The sequence below is a fragment of the Dermacentor silvarum genome, chromosome 3 (genome assembly GCF_013339745.2).
Source record: "Dermacentor silvarum isolate Dsil-2018 chromosome 3, BIME_Dsil_1.4, whole genome shotgun sequence".
Classification (NCBI taxonomy): Eukaryota; Metazoa; Arthropoda; class Arachnida; order Ixodida; family Ixodidae; genus Dermacentor; species Dermacentor silvarum.
The window spans coordinates 211,392,282-211,417,767 of NC_051156.1; the positions used below are offsets into that span (position 1 = coordinate 211,392,282).

The 25,486-nt window shown below is 45.5% G+C and overlaps 1 protein-coding gene across 1 annotated transcript in view; it reads left to right on the forward strand.

Moving 5' to 3' along the window:
• Positions 1-405: 405 nt before the first annotated feature.
• Positions 406-25,486, forward strand: part of LOC119446615 (phospholipid-transporting ATPase ABCA3) — a 255,324-nt gene continuing 230,243 nt past the window's right edge. The window contains exons 1-12 of the mRNA XM_037711091.2: positions 406-697; positions 6,428-6,778; positions 10,637-10,713; positions 12,546-12,936; positions 14,792-14,992; positions 17,212-17,390; positions 18,741-18,869; positions 20,318-20,435; positions 21,589-21,737; positions 22,187-22,342; positions 24,100-24,310; positions 25,041-25,293. Coding sequence (XP_037567019.2) covers positions 406-697; positions 6,428-6,778; positions 10,637-10,713; positions 12,546-12,936; positions 14,792-14,992; positions 17,212-17,390; positions 18,741-18,869; positions 20,318-20,435; positions 21,589-21,737; positions 22,187-22,342; positions 24,100-24,310; positions 25,041-25,293 — 2,507 coding nt within the window. The remainder of the gene's footprint in view (positions 698-6,427; positions 6,779-10,636; positions 10,714-12,545; positions 12,937-14,791; positions 14,993-17,211; positions 17,391-18,740; positions 18,870-20,317; positions 20,436-21,588; positions 21,738-22,186; positions 22,343-24,099; positions 24,311-25,040; positions 25,294-25,486) is intronic.

Here is a 25,486-nt window from a genome sequence, read left to right on the forward strand (position 1 = left end):
TTTTCTCGAGACTACCACCTCTGAATGCGAAATTAGCGTACTGAGTGCCAAGCTTTGTAAGGAATATCTCGGAGCACAAGCGCTCTAGAGGTGTTCACAAAATGTAGTTGTCTTCAAAGATGATTGCCTTCAAGATAATATTAATGTATACCACAATCTTGAAATTAACAAAAAATAATTACTAAGTATTGTGTATTCAATGAGCCTACTTGTTCACGAAAATTGTGTTCGGCAAAGCGCATAAACCACCTGCGCAACCAGCATTTGCGTAGCTAGCATATCCTTTTAATAAAATTTACTGTTGGTTCCACTTTAGCCCCATCTGCAACCCAGTATTTTATTTTCTAGAATTCTCGCAGCCCTCTGAAAGGCCTTGTCGGCATCACCATGGTATCGTGCTCCAGAATGTGTCTGTTCATCTGGAGAAGGCTCCTGCTGCAGACCCTGTGGCGCCATTACGTTTCTCTAGCCATCGAGCTGGTCTTCGTGGTGGGCACGCTCATGTACATGCTCTACAACGACCGCGTGGATCAGGCACAGGTGAAGAAGCTCAACCGCTCCTACTTGGCCCTCGGCGAGTTCCGGCAAATGAATGTGGAACACCTTCGCCCGAGGTTGCCGCCTGGGCTGACTGTCATCTATGGCCCCGGAAACGAGCACACAGACAAGCTGATCGCCACCATCTTCAGCCTCATCGGTCAGTGGCCAGCGGTGATTTTAACATCGCGTCGAAGACACGTGCACGTGCGATTCTGACGCCCTACATTTAAATTTTGCTTCATTAGCGAGCGTGTCACTCATGCCGGGCACTTCGGAGCCTTGGTATAAGTGGCATATAATTAATTATTAATGACTCTGCATCCTAGAGATAAAGATTATTTTGTAGGCAAAACACGTTTTATCTGGTGCAAATGAGAAATATTGCTATAATTACTGCTAAACAATTGCTTACCGTAAATTTACTCAGCATTCAATAACGTCCTCTAGGGCACACGCTTCAATTGCGGAGCTGAATATAGTCAGCAGTCAAGGCCTGTCCGGCTAATATATAGGTATGCCGAGACTAGCACTATACATGGTGGTAATTTGAAAGTTTACGAAATTTTATAAGATCGTCTGCATCAGGTAGACTAATTATTCTCCTTGTACAGGATTATTCCAAGAGGCGGACATTACTAATACGAGAAATCGAAACATATTGAACGAAATAACAAAAAGTAACTAATTAACTTCGTAATTAATTATTTTATGGCACACATTGCAATTTACGAATTGTAGCCAGTGAGTTTGCAAGATGCATCCACTTAAAATGAATTTCCAGGATGATACCAGTTTCGAGGTATTATTTTCCAAAATATGGGACGAAATACACGGGCGTTCTAGTTACTTTTGTGTTTCAATGCATAAAAGAGCGTTTTGGTAAAAAGGAAGGTGGACCGTAGGTGCATCTTTACGGCGAGTTATATGACAAATATCTCCGAAGTGGTGTCATTCTGGAAATTCATTCCAAGTGGATACGCCTGAAAAATTCACCGGTTATGAGTCGTAAATTGCAATACGTGTTACGTGCCCTAAAGTAATTAATTTGGCAGTTGATTAATTAATTTGATTTTTTTATTTGTTGAATATTTGTTTCGGTTTCTCGTCCGCTCATCTGGACAAGCCAGCTCAAGGACTAGAATTACGTTATTTGCAACAGGCGATTTTTAACAATTCCGTAGAACTTAAGAAGGATCACCCAATATTTAGTTCTGAGAACTTGGTCAGTGAAACCTGCCAGAAAATGCACAGCTGTTGAACATGTGATAAAGGGAAAGAGAATGGTTTTGAATGAAGGTAAGCCGTCGGCCTGAGCTAGTTCGCAAGCCTGTTGTTCGGCCTGTTGTTCAGCATATGGTAAGGGGTAAATAAGAACGAAATAATGAATGAGGGATAATGATGCCATAGAGGAGTGATGCTAACGGTAGGATGTAGCCTAGTCCAGTGTTGCGTAGATAATCCGCGGGTCTTTTACTGACATTTGGGTGCCCGTATTCTGGTTGAGCCTACCGATTCAAATAACGATCCATGAAAACATGTTAGAGGTGACGCTGGTATGCGTCCATCTATTTCGCAAGTGCGTTTCACAGTGGGAAGGGAAATGTATATAAGTGAGCTCGTCGGTATATATGTTGATTTGATTGCTTGAAAACTGTGTAAAAAAAGAAAGAGGATGCCCGTGTTGCTGGTCATGGCCCGCTCTGTAACGTAGTTTTTACGTGGTCGCTGTATGAGAAAGCTTTCTTTAGAAATAAGAAGAGAAGCTCTAAACGGTGTTTAGGCCGCAAGCTTCAAAAGCGTTGCTGGAAGGCCGCAAATGTTTGCATGCATGCCACCGCAAGAAAATAAAGGCCAGATGACTTCCCGGTAGAGACTGGCGAGTACTTTTTTTTTTCTATTATTTTTTGCGGCACGAAACATTTAAAGGCCGTAACAAGAACAACTAGATCGATGGAACGACTGGAACTACACCTGTATTTAATATGCCATTTCCTGCCATTTGGGGCATGTGTTGTCCTTTTTCTTCATTGTCCGATTCGAGGTCGACGCTTTGGTAACAGTCATTGAAATTAGTTGTTGAAGGTTAACTGAAAACCACCAGACAGAGTACTTCGCGCGCGTATTTGCGAAGCAGTTCGTGAACATTTTGTTCATTTTAGTATGATCCGGCCAGCCATGATAGCAAATGTGCTATTAGCGAAAATGGCAAGCGAGTGTCAGTCCTTATGCACAAGAAGCTTCGCGAAGTTGGCTCCTGATATGCACAATAAAGTGTTTTGAGTTGCCTAGAGCACCCAGTAAAAATTTTGCAAGATTTACAATTGACGAAAGAGTGCTTAGGCCATGGATGGCGATTCATACTTTCCTGCGTCCTCACTAGTGTGAAGGAGACAGAAACTTCATTTTAAAAAGGTCCTTAGTCAGTCTCGAGATTCCAGCAAGGTCTCCCGGTAGCGGTTTACAATAACTTTGCGTTGTAGGAGTTGGGAGTCGTGGCCTGGGCAGTGGTAGGAGTTGGAGTCGGGCATATCTAACGTGGTAGCTGGCCCATGCCGTCGCCCGCCTCATCCACACAGAAGACGTTGTTGAAGGGAGGAACAGGTTCTCATCGAGAACGAAGAGTACTGGGTTTATTTACATTATTTACATGAGAAGTAGGAGAACGAGACGTTACGTCTCATCAGTCTAGCTTGACTGGATCGAAGCACACTGCATCTCTAGGCAGATGGGAGAGCACTCCCGATGGCCCGCAAAAGTCTGCTTAAAAGCCCTCTTCCTCCAATCGGAGCGTTGAGAGTCAACGAAGGTCCGCCTTGAGGGCGAGGGTGCGCATAATCCCCCGGCGCCTTCGTTTCCCGAACACATTCGGAGAAGTTCCCTCGGGCACACACTGCTCACTCCCCCACATAAAGGAGTGGACACTCGTAGACAGGTGGTTTCGCGCCTGACTTGAACTGACGCGTCTGTTGTTCCTGGAATGGGCCAGCCATCGACGGGTTTGTTTGGATAACGGCCTTGGCGGCCAGCTGGTTTGTCGAGCGGCCGTGAGAACGCGTCGTAGTAGAGGCCCTTTTCCAAGAGTCTCCACCTCCTAGCGTCGTGACACGTACTCTTTGAAAGGTGTAGAGGCGGGACGTTTTTCAGCCTCCCGAAGCGATTCGTCGCAGGCAATCAGGAGATACTTCCAAGATCGCTGCCCCAGCTGGTCGCCGAACGTAACAGCCTAGATTCGCGGCGCGGTGTGCTTCTTGTTGCCTCCATGTGGAGGCGACGCAGTCGCCGGCTGGATCGGAGAACATTAGTTAAATGTGCTCCCCCGTAGAGGTGTTGAACCCAATTGTCTAGACCCATTAACGTGTTTTATGAGGGCCGCCAGCAGTACCATAGTGTAGAACGATGGAGCGGTCTAGCTTCCTCAACTGTAGGTAAGAATGGATAAGATGCCTGAACAACTTGCCCTACTTGCTTCATTCAATACGTCGATCTGGACTTCACTTCTAAGATCAATATTGAGATGCTCGACATGTACCCCGCCAAAGGTATCGTTTTGCAACGTTTACGGCCAGCAACCGTTTCTCACGCGGCGCCGCGAAATAAGAAAAAAAGAAAAAGGTGGGGAGGGGGGAGGGGAGAGAGTAAAAGGTTTTCACGTGCGAATTGGACGAGTGCATATAACAAAGAGGATAAGTTGCGTTTAAGTGGGACGATGAGCTTTCATGTCTGCACCGCGGTATGTAATTTTTGTGACACGCCCTAGAACTTCTCAGCAGATTCGAGCCAGCTGGCCTTTGTTTACTGCTACAGTTATTGCCAAGAAAATCGCTTTACCTACGCTTTGATGAAAATGGCCCACTGCCAGCTGCGATTCCTCTGCGTCGCCCGCTAAATTTCACACAGGTAGTAACTCCTCGTATAGTCAGGCTCTACGCAATTTGCAGTTATGTTGCAATTCGTATACATACAAATACAGACAGATACAGATAAGAGACAGATACCATTAATCCCCAAAATCAAGCAGGCATGCAATTTTTCTCATAATAGTATGTCTTCGAATTCTCTTGACCAGAGTACTATACTGAACCAATGAATCTACGCCCTTCTCCATTGCCACAGAGACTACGCGCACACACGCTGAAAAGGCTGTTAAATCTGCAGTTGGAGGCCATTATTTGCAGCAGTACTACTTGTAGACTTGTTTGTTGTTATAGAAACACTTGAGCACTGTAACCTAGTGTATTGCGTGACGTCTTCTGAACTTTGAAGGTAATGAGATCAACAAAAATAATAAATTGTGTCATCACATGGTGTCGCTGGTAGCCAGTGACATTCTGCAGTGACTGCACCGATAGTAGGCAATCTTAGTTTTGCGTGATACGCGATGCACTATCATGATGAGTTACCGCGAGGTGCCCTGGGCGCAGGTTCACCCTATACTGCACACTACCACAGTGGTAGCGGTGGCTACCGTAATTGTGTGACTGCATGGCAGCGCCCAGGGTGTGCCTTCTTCGACACGAATGAGCCTTTGCTACTTGCTCTGCATCGTGGCAGCTAGAAGTAAATAGTAAAATCAGCAATCGCTTAGCCTCGTCTCATGCTGCAGAGCAAAGTACTAGCGATATTCTTTAATTATTGGAATCTGCGGTTTGTTCTGAGCCGCCAAAGCGTTTTCATGTCTACATGGCAGATGGCGCCGCATAAATATTGGTGAATCACAGGTTAAAAATGATGGGGTTTTACGCGCCAAAACCACGATCTGATTATGAGGCACGCCGTAGTGGGGGACTCCGCAAATTTGGACCACCTGGGGTTCTTTAACGTGCACCTAAATCTAAGTACAAAATCACAGGTTCTAGTGGCTTTAAATATTGGAGGTGCGTTTGCTGCATCAATAATTTACTGGTATAGGCTCTAGCACGATACGAGATGACGGCTTGCTAAGACGTTGACATCTAGGCATGTCTACACCGTGGCCCTGTGGAGAGTAGGCGCATGCGCAGTTGGCCTAACGTAATATCACGTATCACGCTCTGATGAAAACGGCACACTGCTAGTGCGATTCCTCGACGTCGCCGTTAAATTTAACATAGGTAGTAACTCCTCGCAAAGTCAGGTTCCTACGCAATTTGCAGTTATGTAGCAGTTTGTACATACAGATACAGATAAGCTACAGATACCGTTAATCACCAACATCATGCATGCCACCAGCGACAAACACTTCAATAAGTCCTAAAAGCATTTACGCAGTACGGCAACACTAATTCCCTTTTCGTCGAGTCGAGGTCGAAGCATGTTTGTTTGCTTGCTTGTTTGTTTGCTTGCTTGCTTGCTTGCTTGCTTGCTTGCTTGCTTGCTTGTTCGTCTATTTGTTTGTTTGCTTGTTAGTTTGCTTCTTCGTTTGTTTGCGTGCTTGTTTGTTTATCTGTTTCTTTGCTTGTTAGTTTGCTTCTTCGTTTGTTTGCGTGCTTGTTTGTTTATCTGTTTCTTTGCTGGTTTGTTTGTTTGTTTGTTCGTTCGTTCGTTCGTTTGTTCGTTCGTTCGTTCGTTCGTTCGTTCGTTCGTTCGTTCCTTCGTTCGTTCGTTCGTTCGTTCGTTCGTTCGTTCCTTCGTTCGTTCGTTCGTTCGTTCGTTCGTTCGTTCGTTCGTTCGTTCGTTCGTTCGTTCGTTCGTTCGTTCGTTCGTTCGTTCGTTCGTTCTTGGTTGTTGGTTTCTGTCTTTTTTATATGGCCATGTAACTTGCAACTACGCTAACTTTCCCTCTTACTCTAGCCTCGTGAGCCAGGTAGCATTCACGTTGCGTCGCCGAGTTTCCGAATCTCGTCTTTCTCGCTGTTTCCTTATCCTTACTGCGAAGTTTCACTCATTTCACGGAGTCACCTCCCCACAGGACGGGTGCCAACCAAAGTCGAATTAACACCGCCGGAATCGAAGGCAGAAGACGATGAGGAAGTGACGCCAATGGACTACGTCCAGCGACACGACAGCCTCACCTCCGTGCCCGGCAGCTGCCGCGACGCCTCCAGCAAACTGCTTCGCCGCAGCACGTTTGTCCACACCGTGGGGCGCACGATGTGCATCCAGTTCGAAACAGCCACCACTCCCAAGGGCCTTCGCTACAGCCTGGTGATGCTCGTCCCTCCGGAGATCGTGATTCCGGAAGGAATACTCTACAGTGCACACGACCTGTTCGCCGACCCATCGATAACTGCCGGAAGTGACGTCGTGGCAATGATTTCCGGTGAGTGTTTGCAAGTGCAGTAACGCGATGAATGGAGCTACTTGGCGCGCATTCATGAATGTGCTACGCTGAGTTGTCACAAGGAAAAAATAAATGATAAACGACTATAACAATGGAAGCCGAATCGCAAACTACCAACTTTTTAATCCTGTGAGGGAACACGTTTATGTGCATGGTGATAGGAATCAAATAGCTGCCAAAATCATGACAGGAGAAGACGGGATAGGTCAAACAACAGTTGCCAGGCAGCAACAATAAAATGTACATTGTGCAAACTGGATGCGGTCTAAACGACAGATTACGGGAACATAATTAATAGCGCCCAGTAACTTGGCGGCGCACTGTGAATAGTGTAAATGTTCCCCCCTGCTAGGCAGGACCAAACAGATCGGAAGTGCAAAAACACAAATGGAAAGCGAAATTCTTAAAACTCCTGGCCATCACAAAAAAAAAAAATGTCACAGTTTCGCCCTAAGGACGAAGCAATGAATGCGATAGCAACACAGCAATGTCATACGAAGTAAGGTGAGCGGCTTTGGTAGCAATATGAATTGTAGTAAACATGAGCTGATTAAGTAAGCAGGTGTGCTGTGGCGTAAGTAGACCGACATGAAGAGAGACTCGATGACCACGAGAAGGCGCGTGTGAAACGGTGGTGTTGATGAGAAGCGCTTCCCGTGGGCAGTGCGTGCGAAGGGACACACCTGGGCCGCTATTTTGTAGCGATGCCTTTAATGTCATAATAACCTTTTCGCGCTTATCGCGCTTTGTCAGTGGTCAGAGCGACGGTCCGCTCGCGTTATCAACGTTGATATCGTGAGCGGACCGTCGCTCTGACCACTGACAAAGCGCGATAAGCGCGAAAAGGCATTATTACTTTAAAGGCATCGCTACAAAAAAGCGGCCCTGTAGCGCTGCACTGCCGATCCGGGCAGCATTGCATGTGTAGCGTGCGTTGGAAAATGTGGCCCGACTATTACTAACTGAATGAACATGCGTGGTGTGAGCGCGCAAAAACAAAACACGAATAGATCCCACTGAATGACTGCAGACAACGACTGTCAAAACCATGGAGTAAGATAAGACAGGAGCGCCGACTTCGCTCGTCTGGAAGGGACACATTCTGCAACGCCGGCTCCTGCTTCACAGCGTGTTCGCCAGACGGCGCTACGAATTAAGAAAAACTCTGCAGCGGAGAGGAGCAAAGGCGCGGGGGCTCTCTCGCGGCGCCAGCTTGCCTATCCGTTTTGTCGTCTGCTCCGCGCACGCCCTGACGCCTGTAGCGCGCATAGCTCTTGCGGTTCACGGAGTGACGTTAGCAGGAGAAACAAGTCATGTATCATGTTATTTAATTGATTTTATACAGGCCAAATGCAGGGCATTTGTCAGGTGGCCTACATGGAACTTTACAAGGCACAGGAACAGAAAATAAACAAAGATGGAAAGAAAAACTATAGCAAACGGTAAGGCGATATAACGGCAGTTCGGGTGGCCTCAAGCAATGAAAGACCACAGCGAAAAGAAGTTTTTATGCAAAAGCTGACGTTTATCACTCTTTTTTAGCTGAGCATGCATCAAGTGCTAAGATGCTTCGCTTGATTCTTTGCTTCTCGCGGTGCTTTTCGTGTCGCCCGGTTCTCTTGCGAGCAGAATCGCCATTCTCTATAAACATAATAATTGGGAATTCCTGCCAGTGTTTCCTGCTTATTATTTCACAAGAGAAGCTCTGATTATGTGTCTGCATAACTGGGGGAATCATCTCGAAGGCAAGGCTGAGAATTTACAGGGTAGGCAGCCGGTATTTACACTGGCTAACCTCCTTGTCTTTCTTTCCCTTTCTCTCTGTCTACATTACGGCATGTCTCTGGGCAAGGAAAGGCACCTGCACTGTGTGTAGTTGAAGAGAAATTTAAATTGAGCTCCTCCCGCCCTTCTGCAGTGGCGTCTTCTGGTTCCTCCTGGCATTCAGCATCATTGAGCTACGCCAGGCTTCCCTAAACAAATTGAAGAAACTGTTCCGCTTCGAAGTCGAGGCACTTTCTTTAGATCTAGTAGGACATCACCTTTGTCTTTGCTGAAGTAACTATCAAAAAAAAGCTGCTTCTCGAAGTGTCGCGCACATATTTTGTCCATTGCTTTAAGCGCTCGCTTATTTGAGGCATTTTTTCACGCCACTGGTGGAGTAGTTGAAGATCAGATGGCGAACCGAAGAGCGAAAACTTCTCGCGTCCTTTGCCATAACCAGATTTACAGCCGGGAACAAAACACTGTCCTGTTGCTCAGTCTCTTCACGCACAAGTGTCAAGATACCTTGTTCCGTCAGGCATGAATAAACATACTGCAGACATGGTAAATAAAGCGAGGAAGACGAAAATTTCCCACCTTCGCTTCCGCGCAGACGTAGAGGAGTGAAAAACAAGACAAGTACTTCTGTTGTGTCTTTTTGTACAGCATCATTTATCGTCTGTTCCCTCTAAATACATCTAAAAATGTTTCGTATGCGTGCATAAAAGCGCTACCGCGTGTTTATTTGCGCTTTTATTATTCGTGCGCATATATTTCTTGTGTTTCATTGCTGTCAAATTGAGACGGCCGAGGGTCCACGTTTGTAGCAGACGACACGCTCTGTGGGTGCCGCGCTGCCCGTTCTGCGCCTCCGTCGCCGCCGGTCTCCGCCACTCAGCGCATGCGCACATGGAAGCAAGCTGTTGAGTATTTCCACGCGCCTCGACAGATGGCGCTACGCGATGTATAATTTGCGTTGCACGGTTTGTCCCGAGCGAATGCGTTGCGCGGCGGCGGAGTCGGCGCTCCTGTTTATCTTACTCCGTGGTCAAAACGCTGGCAGCAAGCATACGCCGCAGCAACGGGCGAAGGTACGTGTGGTCTATCGCTTCAACGGAAACTGAGCGGCGAATGCACGGCGCATAAAGGTCAGAGCCGTGTGGAGATAAGAGACGGTGCGGACGAGCGACGAGCGTGGTTGTTGGCAGAGTAAAAGTGCGCCACCCCCCCCCCCCCCCGCTTCCTCTGGCGCTGGCTTCCTGCTTCCTTGCTTGCGCGTGGGAGATGAGTGCATTCGCTCTCCGTGATAGCGCGCGTCCCCGCACGCTTCCGCTCGGGCAAACGGCGCGCGGCGAAGATTTTATCTATAGGGAACCTCACGGCGACGGCGACGACGACGGCGACGACGATGACGACGATGGCGACGGCGATGCCGATGGCGACGGCGACGCCGATGGCAGAAATCCGGTTGAAGTGTCCATATAATTGCTATCGCAATAAAAGACGTGGACGTCAGCACTCCCTGTATCACGCTTGCCGAAGCAGATAAAATTTCGCAGGGCTCCACGACTGGCGGTAAATTTGTTGTTTGGCCTACTGCGTCTTCACCTGTCATGATTTCGCCACATTTTATTTCATTCCTATCACCCTGCATATAAACACAATCATGAGTTTGGCCGTCGAGAAGCTCATCCCCTCATGCTCCCCTGAGACAGAGGTTCACAGGAAGACGCAGTCTTGATGCAATAAACGGTGCGCGAACAACGGTTGTCGCTTAATTGAGCCAACGCTTCGGCAAGAGGACTCGTCTTCGTCACGGCAAGACTTGTCGAATCGTTGGCTCAAGCGGCAACCCTTGTTTGACAAGTACTCATTATTCCACCACAACATATTACTTAATGAATTGGGGGAGGGGGGAACGGGAAGAGAAACGAGGCAGAAGAAGGGTGAAGAGGGGGGGGGGGGGTTCCAATGTAAAATCTTTTAGCGCTTAGGACTACCAGCTAAAGGAATTTTTTACGGCCAAAGTCAAGCTGAAAAAAACTTCAGTCGTTTTCACTCGTTTCTCCGCAGAGGCATTACATGTTCAGCAAGCATTAATTGACCAAGCTCACATGGTACTTCAAGGAGGATCGACAAACTCTGTTGAGGTGAGTTTGCCAGATGCTTGGTAAATGGTGGAGTTTGCCTTGTCTTCTGTAGACGTCCGTTGTAGACAGCAGAATAAAACACTTTAGCAATTGTCAACGGGCCAATGAAAAGCCTCACAGAATGCTGAGCTTGTATATTATGAGAACATACACCGTGGGAAGGACGTCGCCAACGCACGACGAAAATGTGCTCAGCCTCTTCGTATAACGTCACCAGTAACAATACGGTTATATTGTATTCGCCAAATGTTATCTTGCCACCACGCATCTGTAATCATCCACCCAGTGCGTCGCTCCTTTAGACATAGAATTTGGAACACATATCAGACCTCAAGAAGATGAACTGTGGCGCACAAATCGGCAATGCAACATGACGTCACTACAGCGAACTAGGGCCACGCCTGTACCACGTCTTTCTTTCTTCTGTCTTGTCCATGCAGCAATGCACTCAGGAGAAACTTCATTTCCTCCTTACTACACTTTAGCAGCGTATAATTTTGGCTTTGTAATCCAACTGTTCTTAATCGCGACAAAAGATTATTTTCTCTGTGAAATAATTAACGTTATGGACATACTACAACAGGGCAATTACCTGAATAACTTAATGTTATATTTCATTCATTGTGTTAGGGGGTGTTGCGAATCAGGAACTGAAGCCAGCTGTTCCAGGCATGTTCAGTTAGTTGAAAGTCTGAGATTAGCGGCAGTTTAGAGATACCCGACAGCTGTCACAAATAAACACCGTTATTCCGCATGTACGACCGTGTCCCGCAGTGTTCAAGGAAGGCCTTGTGACAAAATAAGTTGAACGACATCTCAAAATTGATAGTCTGAACTATGAAGGATTCCCACTAAATAAACAAACATGCCTTAGAATAAGACCACATTCCATTCCACAACTTCAACATGAGACTTAAAGCATTTGATTAAAGCTGATTTGTGATGATCAGATGATTGATGAGTCAATCTACTTATCTTATATTTCATCTTGTCCGCCACCGCTAATAAAGCATAGTCGCAGCAAAAAATTATCAAACTAGTTATTTCCAGTGCATTGCCTCGAAAGAAAATCGGTTCTTCCTTCAAGCAAACGGTATCGCTTAGACTACTACCGTCCCTAAAGAAGTTAGCTGTCTTGTGTGGCCAGCTAAAACACGCCAGCTGGACTTAATTGTCTTATAATTCTGTTGGCCTTTGGCATTTTTGTCCAATGCACACCACAGTGTGACGCAAATGTTGTGTTTTGGGAATCGCTATATGGTAACTCCACTTCTTTTTCAGCTCCACTCTCGACGTTTCCCTCTCGAAGCCCCGTTCGAAGACATCTACAATTACCGGAACGGATTTTTCGCCGCTCTGTCAATCGCATTTTGCCTGCCACTTGTGTGGCGCGTACGGGACGTCACTACAGAGATAGAATCGGGTCTGAAGGTGAGACAAGTACCCCAAATGCTGTCGTGCACTGAAAGAATAAATGGATCTCTGGCAAAGCTATTATGCGGAATTAACCGTTTGTTTTCATGTATATTTTCTTTTTCGATTTCTCTCGTGCCGCTTAACGCAGCGTACCTCCTCCATCCCGCTTGTCTAGAGCGTTGTGGCCTCGTTCTTTAAATAAAACCAAACGTAACTTCCCAGCAATCTCTAGATTAGGGATACTGCACTCAAGAATATGTGGTTTGCACATGTCTTGCAACTTCAGAATCATGAAAAGCACTCTGCTGCAGAACGTTTTTGTTTTCCATTGGCCCTCTTGACGTACATAATCGTGCACATGTGCACGTTATGTGGAAGTTATATTTACACAGTTGCGGTGTCTACTGCATGCTCAGGAGGTCCAGGAGGTCATGGGTCTGACGTCGAGCGAGTTCTGGCTCGGCCACTTCTTCTCGGCCTTGCCAATCTCCATCGTCGAAGGGGCGCTCGCGACGGCCGTGATTGTTCTCCACGAGAAGGAGTACAGGCCATCGAGGAACATCACCGTGTACAAGAGCGAAGACCTCGACGTCACAGTCAACCCTTTTCCTAACGCCGACGATCCATCGCCAACTTCCAACGTCAGCGTGCCTCCATCACCCAAGTTCGTGCGCGTCTACCCCAACAGCCCCCGAACGACGCGCTATCTCGAGAAAGCAGACGCTTCCCTCGTGGCGGCGTGCTTCTTTTTCTTCGCTGGCTGTCACACGTTGCTGGCACTGCTGGTCGCCTGCGTCTTTCCTCACGGTGAGAAAATTTAGCTGCTCGCAAATGCAGAAAATTGGTGTGAAAGTTTAACCATTTCAAATACTGGAGCGCCACATGTACATGATTCTTTTCCAGTTATATCACTGGCTGATTGATGTCTTCTCAAATTTCCCACCGAGATACCATTCTGCATGAAGTTTGGCCTAGTACCACGTCCGCGGGCATTATTTGCCAGTTTTATCCACAATCAATACGAAGTGGGTGTCATCTGTGGCGATGTCACTCAAAGCATCTCGGATACCATTGCAACGAAGCGGTGGCACCATCTGTCACGGCTATGGTTGGCCGAATCTGTGGCAGATGGCGCCACCATTTTGTCGAAAATGTCGGAGTGGCATCGCCGCAGACCACACTCCCTTCGGGTTGATGGTGGACTGAATAGTAAGTAATGCCTACAAATATGATATAAACAAGACTTCGCGCAAGATGATACCTATGCGAGAAATTATAGGAGTTCAGTGAGCGGCTTAGCTGGGAAAGTAAAGTTTACCTGACGTATACTGTTTACACAACACTCAGTAAAACAATAAGAACGTAGACAAGCACGATTCTGTCCTTCTGCTTCTTTCGTTCGCTTACTTATGTGTTCTTGCGCCCGATCCAGTAGCTTAGCATCAGCACTCACAAATACTGCAGGTCAACAAACTAAGTTAAACAGCGCGCAAATACGAAGGCATTACACATACACGCAGCACCAGCACCGCTACTGCCTTCGCTGTTTCACGCTGTTAAGCTTTTAGTATGCGGCATGAACTGGCCCAAAAAGAAATACCTACCAGGTCAATTCATATTCCATGCGAATGTAGAACAGTTCTTTCACGCCGCGATGAAACGCGTACTGGAAGGAACGAAGCAAGCAGAACGCGACACTCGATTAGTTGCTTTACTCTATACTACGTGCGATCGTAGCCTTAACCTGGTGGCAAATTCAATCCATCCTCAAAGCTAAGCGCCTGAGAAGCAATCGCGCCAGCGGCGCCATGCATTGGCGAATCGGGAAAGGATGATATAGTTGTTCGCTAGTACCCGAATTTTATTCAGGCATGATAGTGTACGAGACATAGCATTGAATATATTAAATGCAAAAACACCTGTCTGAAAGCAGTGTAGCTGAATGTGAATTACGAATACTAATCAGCAGCAGAGTAATACTTATCAAAGCAGCCTTTAAAACAACAAAATAAAATCCACAAAGCTAAAAATTGAAATACAGCCCGGAAAGACCGGAAATACAGCCCGGAGGTTTCGCGTTATTCGGCATATGCATTAATGTACTTATGTGGTCAATAGTTACTATATTACATTAAGTGTATAAAATCCTGCCTATCGGGGAAAATCCGCGAATAAGACTTGTCACGTGGATGGCACCTTGAATCTTCATTTCTTAGTTTACCTTCCTGAACAATACACCAACACCACATTCTGATCTGATCACATCCCCTTAACAGTTTGACTCTCTTGTTTTTCGAGGCTTCGATTCATATGCGGGTATCCTTTCATGATAATTTTCACCAATTAGCTAGAGAAAATTGGGCGGTATTAGCAATAAGACGAAACACAAGTGTTTCTTAAATATTGCTTTCAAAATCCGGAAACTTCAAGGGTAGCGATCGTTTTCTGCATTACCGTAAATACCTTTATGATTTCGTTATATCTACATGGCAAGTGACTGAGAGCCAGAGGAGAATCTTATTGACATACTATAAGTGCGAACTCTATTAGTTCAGTTAGTATATATATATATATATATATATATATATATATATATATATATATATATATATATATATATATATAACACATCATTTTATGCTCGGAAATTGTTCCCTTTCAGGTCGATGGGCGATGGTGATAGCCTTTGCAGTTTTTTTCATGTTCCCGTCTCTCGATGGTGACAAACTGGGCTTCATTTTCGGCACGAGTCTCTTCACGTACCTGAGCAAAGCAAGAATCGAGAAACTGCGCACCGCTTTCTATCCCAACGTAGCGCTCAGCACGGCCATGAAGATCATTGGCATCTTCGACGACTTTGAAAGTAAGTCTTAATTACCGGGACCCGACTTCTATGCAGTGAAATCACAACTGTTTCAGTAGTCGTCGTCCGTAATGAGCTGTTAGCCTAGCATTGCATAATGCTGCAAACAATTACGAACACTCCTTACTGCAGCGATACCCTCCCCTTTGGATTCAGTTGCTGCGGCACCAAATAAAGGCAATCAAAGTAATCTCAACTTAGTCCGCGGGTAGCATACGCTGCTGAGAATATCTCAGCAATGTTTTGCTGTCGTGCGCGGTGCGTGGAGCTCGTAAGCGGAGCGCGAAGGGACCTTTCTCTGAAACGCTCTCATTTCAAATATAAGCCTAGCTGCTCCTCACTCTCTTCTGGACGCAATTTATTTCGTAATAAAGTGGATTCCCATACGTGGCTGTTTTTGTTAGCTGAGGTCGGCTACGCAGAGTAGATACCGTGGCCACCACGAGGTGCCGCCACGAGTCCACTGGCTAAGCGCACTGCGGCTCACTGAGGACAACCGCGTTTGGCTTACGTTTAGCGTGTCGTAGGCAGCAAAATCGGAAGTCGTGGCGTCTACGTTAACTTTCAACATGAAATCTGAACTGCGCTCCACTGTGACATTTAGAAGGCGGAGCGTCGTGGGCACACCCCACCCCGCCATAGCGTTCGCAGTGCAAGGCACTGAAGAAGGAACGGGAGCACAGCGGAGGCCGTGTTTGGTTGCCAATAATTCCGCTTCTGCTGAAAGCATTGAAGTACTTACTGCGGCAAAGTATTTCTGAAATAGTATGTTTTCACTTCAAATGCCTTTCTCCACTTCGATAAAATGCGCTTCACGGCTCCTTTAAAGGCCAAGTGCAACAAAATTTTGGACCACACGTGAAAAACCTAACTTACGATAATGTACATGTAGAGTAGTCTCTATAATTCGTACCAACTTTAATCCACCTTAATCCACCTTGCCCTCATTTGTACCAACCTTAATTCACCTTAATCCACTTTAAGCACCTTCATTCACTTCACCTTAATTCACTTTACTGCACCTTAAGGCACCTTATCCTAACCTGTTCTAACTTTAATTCACTTAACTACAATTCACTACAATTCACCGTAATTTACTTCATTCGCGCTTACTAAATTCGCATTAATTACCGATAAATGCTACTAATTAACGTTGTTATACGATTTACTATCTTCTGTACTCCTACTGACGTCATACAAGACGCTGAAGACGTCACATTAATTTTGGGCACCACTCGTTGCTGACAACGCCGGCTTTTCTGTCTCCATGGGACAAATAATGCTTTCGCATTAATAATTTGATCTATAATGATAGATTATCCTTCCACAAAGTCATAAAGAAGCTCATTCTTACTGTGAAAGGAAGCTTCATAAGCCAGAAAAGAAGCAAGAACGTGAGACGAGTGGCCACGCTGTGTTGAGGTTCCTGCATTAACTCACTGGGAACATGGCCTCCAAGACTTGCGCGCCGGCTGTGCGCAAGTCTTGGAGCGTGCAAAATAGTGTGCAAAAGAATAATGTGTCAGCCTAAATTTAGTGATTTAATGTTTCTCTTTAGTGTTCCCTTTAATCTAACCCATCGTTTCGAATTCCACGCCTCCCGCGCGAGCGGCATCCTCTTTCCAGCATGGTGCTCTGACAACAATACTCGTTGCTAGCTTATATGCTCTTGCACTCCGTGCTTCTTATCCCTGTTCAGCCCTGTCATAATTCCAGCAAATCATCATTCAATTCTCTTTAACAATCTAAAACCAGCATGCCTCCACCGTGCGTAGTTCGGCGCACCAGTCATCATCCCTAGTGCGGACTTAAACGGATTGGAACGATCTTCACCGTGACACCGTGCACCCCTCCGCCATTGTTCAATTCAAAGAAGTCATTCAGACCATCTTCTACAAATAATTACGCCCACCCCTCATGCAAAACCCCTTGATTTGGGTCTTTGAAGTATTAATAAATAAATAAGTCCAGTCAGAAGCACGACTCTGAACGGGCTCATTGCTTTTGCATTTGGAACCACGATTTAATGCGCACCTCTTCCGGTCATGTACAGTTGCTAGCAGAAACATCCCAGTAGCCTACATCAACATATCTTGCAGAAAAAAGTCAAAATCGCAGCTTTACTGCGGTAAGGTTAGGCGTCGCATGCCTGTCCAAACACGTAAATGACGTTCTTTTTTTCTAAAGAAGGTATATTTCTGTACTTTTGGTCAACGCAGAAGCAGCTCACTGGAAGATCGTCAAAAGGCCGGCTTTAAACCTGGACAACGTAACCATCAGAGACATGTTGGCTGTCATGCTTGCCACTACCATCACATTCATTCTCATGATCACCTACCTATCTCAGGTGCTTCCGTGGACGACGTTGAGGCCGCAACAGCTTCTGTTTCCCATATTGGTGAGTTCAGTCATAAATAGACATTAAGTCTATGTAGTAAGTAGTATAGTTAAGTAAGCGACGATTTTTGAATCTGTGCCCAACGTCGATGCTTTTTGTTCGCGTCGAGCAGGCTTGAAACAAGCATGCGAAGCTGGTCATGCTCGTACGTACAGCATAAATGGTTCCTGGGCGACTTGGTTAAGATTTGGCGAAGCCGTTGTAGCGGAAACAGGACAAAAACAAAGAACAGACAACCAATCTTCACGGGCGCTACATTGAAAAATTACATACTTTGTTACTCCAGCCACCACAAAACGAGTAGGAAAGCGTACACAATAATGCACACGTACAAGTTCATCACGGTGTAGAGAAAGAATCGAAAAATCTAATCTCGCTTCCAATAGACAGGTAGACGTGGCGCTTTTTTTATATGGAAAGCCTCCAGAAGTTCGAGTGCAGTAGTTTCCTTGCCTCTTCCCAAAATCTTTATCTCGTGAAACCGTTGTTCACACTTATACGCCGAGCAATGTTGCGGGTAAGTGTGTACTTTTTGTTCCTAATTGAAAATTTCTAAAAATATGACGATTTACGTACCTTTAAACCACGATCTGATTATGAAGCACACCGTAGTGGGGAACTCCTGATAAATGTTTGACCACCTGGGGTTCTTGCATGACGTGCACCCAATGCACGATGCACGGGTGTTTCTGCATTTCGCCCTCATCGAAATGTGGACGCCGGATTTGGATGCCGCGACCTCGTGCATAGCAGCGCAACGTTCTGGCCATTAAGGCGCAACCATGCACTTTATTTATTTATTTATTTATTTATTTATTTATTTATTTATTTATTGATTGATTTATTTATTTATTTATTTATTTGTTTGTTTGTTTGTTTGTTTGTTTGTTTGTTTGTTTGTTTGTTTGTTTGTTTGTTTGTTTGTTTGTTTGTTTGTTTATAAATGAAAAGCTGCGGTTTAAATCTTTTGCGTATACCGACTCTGACTTTAGCTGCTACGTTGAGAACACATGCACTTTTTTGTATTTACTTTTTTTTTTCTTGCTTAAATTTTGTTGCAGCTGTAGTTCACTGCGCGTAACATACCAGAAATGGAAACTTAAATCTGCCGTTAGGAGGAAGCACAATACAAAGCACAAACTAAACAAAGCTGTGCACTCAACATATCAACACGACACGACAACGGGACGCAGCGCTCCCCGAAACCGCGATATTTGAATCCCTGTATAGACGCAATTGATCAAGACAGGTTTGTAAGGTTTACGGAGTAGACTGTAAAGAGCGAACAACTACTATTTATGCGAGGGTCAGGAGAAAGCAGACAAACGTTCCTACTCAACGTTCTTGCAGCCATCTTACTGGAACCCGCCCAAAGCGGCAGGGGACACCGACGAAGAAGAAGGTAGCCCCACCGACGAAAATCGCTTTGAGCAAGCGCCGAACTTGAAACCCGCCATCGAGTGCAAGAACCTTAGTAAGGTAAGTTCCCGCTGCAGACTACTGCGCAAGTATATAAAGGAGCCAGGTATAGCGGGCATTGTTGTTTGTTTGTTTTTAGATCATACAGTATTTTCTAAAAATTGCCTGTGGCAGACAGCAAAATTCTGGTGAGTGAGCTGGATTACTAAAATAGGCGGATATTTCTTGCACAAAAAATTTAGGTGCATAATCGCCCAATTGACAAGTTTCTAACATTTTTCAAATTAATTACTTTACGGCGCATCTCGCAACTTACGAATTGCAGCCGGTCAGTTCGCAAGGCGTATCCACTTGGAACAAATTTACAGGATGACACCAGTTGCCAGATAATAACTCCCAAAGTGTGCGACGAAATATATGGGTGTTCCAGTCCATGCATAAAGCGGCGGTTTGTTAAAGAAGTGAATAAATTGTACATTTTTACCATGCAAATTCACCGCGCATACCTCGAAACCCATGTCATCATTAGAATTATTTCCAAATGGATATGCCTTGCAAGCTAACCAGGTACAATTCGTAAATTGCATTAGATGCCGTAAGGCAATTAAATTAAAAGTAACCATTAGTTATTGTTAATTAGTCGATTATGCATGTGCGAGCAGTGTATGCTGCTTCGTGTAATCCCGCACAGGAACTCCAATTACGCTATCCGCCAGAGGCGATTTTCAGAAATTCTGTATGGTCTAAAAGAACACCCCGTAAAAATGGTTTTGTAAATGGCGCAAAAAAAAGAAAACGTAGGTCAATTAAATTATCACTCGCAAATACTCACTGCCAACTAAAACTTAAATGAAACAACATAATTTTGTTGAGTCCAAACTCTGATCAAAACCACCAGAAGAAAACCCAGGCAAGATAACGAATAAAACAACCAAATGACAGTTTACAAGCTCAAATAATCTAAAAGGAAACAAAATTCATTCTCGTTGAGTGATACAGGCGGAATACTTATGCAAAATTATACAAGCGCTGTATGGAGAGTACATCAGCAATTCGGTCGTGAACTGGTCCCCATGCTTCAATTATGCCTGAGACTTTTTTTTTTCAGCACAGGAGTACAAGTGTGCTGGGGTTAATTGCCAAGTCTGAATTTTCGACTCCTTTCAAAGACAAAAACAGTTTTTTAAGCGCACATTCAAACATCGGCCGTAATTGACCCACATCCACTTTCCCACACTTTTCCATTATGCACAACTCGCCGCCGAGTTCCCTATCTTATAATTATTGGATCGCGTGGCTAAAGTGCTCGTTTGTTCGTTCTCAAATCTCTCACACAGGTAGAATGTCGCGGTGGTACACCGCATACCATTTACATAGAATAGGTGCATACGCACCATACATACATTTACCATTCGTTTCACAGGATAAAGCCGTTTGCGTAAATTAATTTGAGAATATACTGAAAAGGACCAATTTGTGTTTGTTTTTGCTCTCTAAATTTTTTGTAGGCGTTTGATAATATCATCGCTCTAAACAAGGTGGACCTGGTGATTTACGGGAATCAGGTGACAGTTCTGCTTGGCCACAACGGCGCTGGCAAGACGACGCTGATGAGCATATTGACAGGTAACTTTTTTTTTATACCAAGCAAGCCCATGCTTGCCGCGCCTTCTTGCTTCCCTTTAACAACAAAAAGGAAAAAGCAAAGTTTAAATGACAAGTCTCGTGGCACCACGACGTATCGCCCGCAGTGCAGTTGCTTGCACGTCAAGTATTCTCAAGCATTTTCATAACTCAAATGTACACAAGCGGCTGCGCCACCATGTTTATGCCACGGTGTGAAAACAGCAAGTACTATAATTTGTGTTCAATCAAACACGCGTACTAAACTAACATTTCTGGTTGCCTGAGAGAGCGGCGTTCAGTCGCTGCTCGGGCAACGACTTTAGTTGCAGTGATAGCGAACAAAAGCTTTCAAATATGTTTCGTCATATTTCGTGCCTGATGTGATATTTCTGCTAGCAACTAGCTTATTGGTCGTTAAAGGGGCTCTGAATCACCCCTCTGCCTTGGTGAAATAACATAGTCTGCGGGTAGCATACGCTGCTATGAACATCTCAGCCAAGTTTTGCTGTCGTACGCGGTGCGTGGAGCTCGCAAGCGGAGCGCGAAGTCACATTTCTCTCAAACGCTCTCTTTTCAACAGAAGTCATGTTCCTAACTCTTTTCTGGACGCTTTATTTTGTAATAAAGCGGATTCCCATACGCGGATGCTATTGGTAGCTGCGGTCGGCTACGTAGCGTAGATGCCGCGGCCGCCACGGGGTGCCGCCACGAGTACACTGGCTAAGAGCCCTGCGGCTGGCTGAGGACAACCGCGTTTGGCTTAGGTTTATGGCGTCGTAGGTACCAAAATCGGAAGTCGTATATCGTCTACTTTGAAATCCAAAGTGAAATTTTAACTGCGCGCCACGGTGACATTCAGAAGGCGAAGCATTGTGGTCACGCCCCACTCCGCCGTAGTCTCCGCAGTGCAAGGCATTTAAGTAGAAACGGGAGCACAGCAGAAGCCGTGTTTGATTGCCAATAACTCAGCTTCTGCCGAGCACATTGAAGTAATCTTTGCGGCATAGTATTTCTGAAATAGCCTATTTTAACTTCAAGCAACTTTCTCCACTTCGATAAAAAGTGGTTCAAGGCCCCTTTAAGAGAAATAACAAGCATTCTGCAGCGAATACGCCAGCACTGGTTTTTCACTTTCGTCCACGCTTCTGTGTAGGTCTCCTTGAGGCGGACAGCGGCGCGATACTCCTTCGTGGGCGAGAAGTCAACAGTTACACCGTGCGAGGAGTTCTGGGCTTCTGTCCCCAGACGGATGTATTTTTCCCGGACCTCACCGTGCTCGATCATCTCCAGTATTTCGGCATAGTAAGGTGTTATTTGAGAGTTTGCTTCTTTAGAGGCGTGACTGAGCTAAAGTTTAGTTATAGCGCATCTAAACAGATGACAATTCGGTACGCTGGTCAGTAATCTTCGCCAGACCGACAGGTTAACAACGGCGTGCAATCTCGTGCCGTTGCAAAACTCGAAACGTCGAAAGACCATTTCAAACCGTGCATGAGTACCTCTTGTTCTACAGAGCGCTATTATGGGCCGGTAGGGGCAATATCATGGTCGTGATAAAAAAGGCGCCTCAGAACGACACATTTTGCTCATGGCGCATACAGGCGCCTAATAGAAACCGTTATGCTTATAGGGCACTTCTTTCACTACCCATGTATGTCGACAAGTACAAGCAAATGGATGTCGAGCTTGATCTTCTAGCCGAGAAAAGCCACGTCACAGATCACGAAATGTGCGTTTTTGTGTGTTCGCAGCTCAAGGGATTGCGGAGTTCCGAAGTCAATCGATACGTGAAAATACTGCTCGAGACGGTGCAACTCGGTGACAAGTTATACGCTTACCCCGATCAGCTGTCTGGAGGAATGAGGCGGCAGCTCAGCATCGCTATCGCTCTCATCACACGTCCAAGGGTAACTGTGCCGTATCATCTTCTTTCTCATTCTCACCAGTCGTTCCTCCGTAGGCAAAGTGTGAAAGTCTCAAGAGGCGTGCCGGAGTGAAATCAGCATGAACATCTACATCTATCCAATTACAGCCTTGCACAGTTCATATTGAGTACAGAGCATAGACGCTGGAAATACCGTCTTTGTTTCAAACATCAACCCTGTATAGTTTCATTGTGCCCTTGCTTATAGTATAATGCATCAGATTTCGACAATAAGTAACATAAGATAACATAAGATTTCGACAATCGCTGTCTGTGTTCGCCGCCATCGTTGTGCTTCGAGTGTCATTTGCTTTGTGGGCAAAAGTTCGCCCAATAAAAAAGTTCCTTTCATCACTCACAGTTGTGCTACTGTGCTCTTGATCGGACAATATCTTCAGGAGAGAGATGTTTTGCCTCCTTCTGAAGGTTTTTAAGGAATCTTAACTATTCAACGAGTGGTGAAGTCGACCAAGTAATGCTAAACATTATTACCAATCGAGTAATGCAGTTGGTAGCCTCGTTGAATACGGAGTAAACTGTACGCTGCAATGAACTGCTCATTTACATGTATGCGTATCCCCACATGGTATAAGGAGACGCTCGATGGGGCAGAACAATTGCCGGTATACATCGGCAGGACAAGATTGCCTGCAGCTTGCATCCTCCTCATCAGATACTCACACAGCTCTCTGGGTATAATTGGTTATACAACAAACCGCATGTCATGTATTGTGCCCGAAGTTGCAGAGCCTTGCAGCACTGTTTAGAAACGCGTTCGTACCGGTTGTCCACCATATATTAAAGTTTGTAATGTAGTCACAGAAATATTGATGCCGGTTCACTAAATCACCGTAATGCATCTTAATAAAAAGGAGAAAGACGCGTAGCGATAATGACAATAACCACCAATACGTGTAAAGCATAAGAATTGTATCTTAAGCGCGGTATTAAGCATAAACTTAATGATTACTTTGATTTCATGGAACTTCGTAGCGTTGCACAAATTGTAAAGCGAGCTTTGCCTTTTGTAGTGCATTGAGAAGCTTGATTTCGTTACTGCCGTTCTTATTAGACGGTTAGCAGTGTTCGCATTCAACTACACATTTGTTTCATCTCTTTATAACAGTTGATAGCGTTGATTCAGTGCTTCAGGAATGAAATAAAGGTATCCAGATAGTTATCATAGGCATTGAAAATCACATCCAAGGTGGATAACGAGTTATAACTGCCAATAGCATGTTCACGCGTTCTCCATGATCATCCCCTTTGCAAGCCATGGTAGGGAGAGCACGGTTTTTTTTTTTTTTTTTTTTTTTTTATGCGCTATCATAGTTGAGTTTGTGAGAATCGGGTTTCAACGCAGTACTGGGACTGTGTCCGTGTTATCATGCGAGTTCTCCAGCTCTGGCGGTATTTAATTGGCAATGCAAGGGGTCTGACATGACGACCACACAATGCTATCAAAAGTCATAACTATTCAGTCAGTTTACGTATGTGCACTTAGTATGGGCTTTTGCATGCATTCATATTTAGGCTCATCGCGTTGAAATGAGTAGGACACTTTTTCCGTTAAACCATTCAGCGCCAGAACACCCAGATTTGGTGTTTTATCATTGTCTATAGCGCCTGAAATAAGTTAGAATAAGTGTTAATTATTCTTTGTTAAACTTGGTGCTCGGCTTGCCTCAGCGATTAATAAGCTGCACAAACTATAAATGATCGATGTCTGCCATGGCGCAGGTTTTGATCCTTGACGAACCGACTGTGGGCATGGACCCCGAGACACGACGCGTTGTCTGGACACTAGTGCAAGGCCTGCGGGGCCGAACAACGTTGCTGCTATCCACGCACGACATGGAAGAGGCCGAACGATTGGGCGACCGCATCATAGTAATGTACAAAGGCCATGTGATCTGCAGTGGATCAACAAGTTTCCTCAAGAATGCTTGCGGTAAGCAACAAGGACGTCAATTGCAGGGAATATATGTGAGGAAAACGAGTTGACAGCAAGTTGTTTACCTAGTGATTGTAGTGATAGCCAATGGTTGTGAGGATTACCTGCCGCAGACGCCGTAAGAAGCCACGTCTAAGCCGGGTGGGAATCCATCATTATTTGGCGTTCCCAAGTTGCCTGCACCCAGCGTTGCTTAGCAACTGACGAAAACAGACGTATTCATTACGATGTGGCTGGTGAGCACAGAACTGGCAGGTGATGGTCACCCGCGCAGACGGCAGGGCAATTTCACCTGCAGACAACTGCAGCCGGACTTCAGTAAGGGACAAGTAGTTGTTGAGCCAGAATCTTTCCGTCCAATGCGCCTTCTGTTTCTTTGCATTGCAAGGGTTATCGGAGTAGTCACGATTAACTTAGTGAATATTTATTTCATGCCTGGGGCACGTATTTGTTTGTCTCACATTTCTGCTTAACATGTTTATTTTTTACTTCGGATACGATCATTCCTTGGCTTTGACCATATGAAAGAAAATGGAGGGAGGGGTGGTAACGACTTTAATCGTCCGAGTTCGCGATCAAGATCACTCACACACGTTTTCTCTTTAACATGTTCCAAGCCATATACCGATTTAAAATACAACTTATTAAGAAACGAAGTAGACTAGCCACGTTCAAAAAAGTTCATACCCAGCAGATTAGGAAATGCGGTCACTGTTCCTTGCCGCAGGCGTTGGCTACAAGCTGCGCATCTCCAAGAAACCCAATGCCTTCAAGACGAAAGAGGTGCTCGCCCTGGCGCGGAAAGCATGCCCTCAGGCTATCATGGAGGAGGAGAAGGACAACGAGGCGGTCATCGCGATGAACACGCTCAAGAGGGACGGATTCCAGGCGATGTTTCTCGAGTTTGAGAGAAAGGGTGCAGCACTTGGCATCCTGAGCCTTGGGGTGTCCGTGGCAACAATGAAGGACGCCTACCTCAAGTGAGCCTTTTACTGATGATCACAAAAGCATTTCGCAATCTCCCAGAGGGAAAAGTTGCTCTGAGACGCTATTGCGCGGATAGGAATGCCGTCAAGTAGGAGCTTCCGGTTGTCAACTTTCAAGGAGGTCCAGGCCACCTTGACGGCACGTTAGAAATATTATTTAATCTGCACAATAGTTTACTTTGTACTT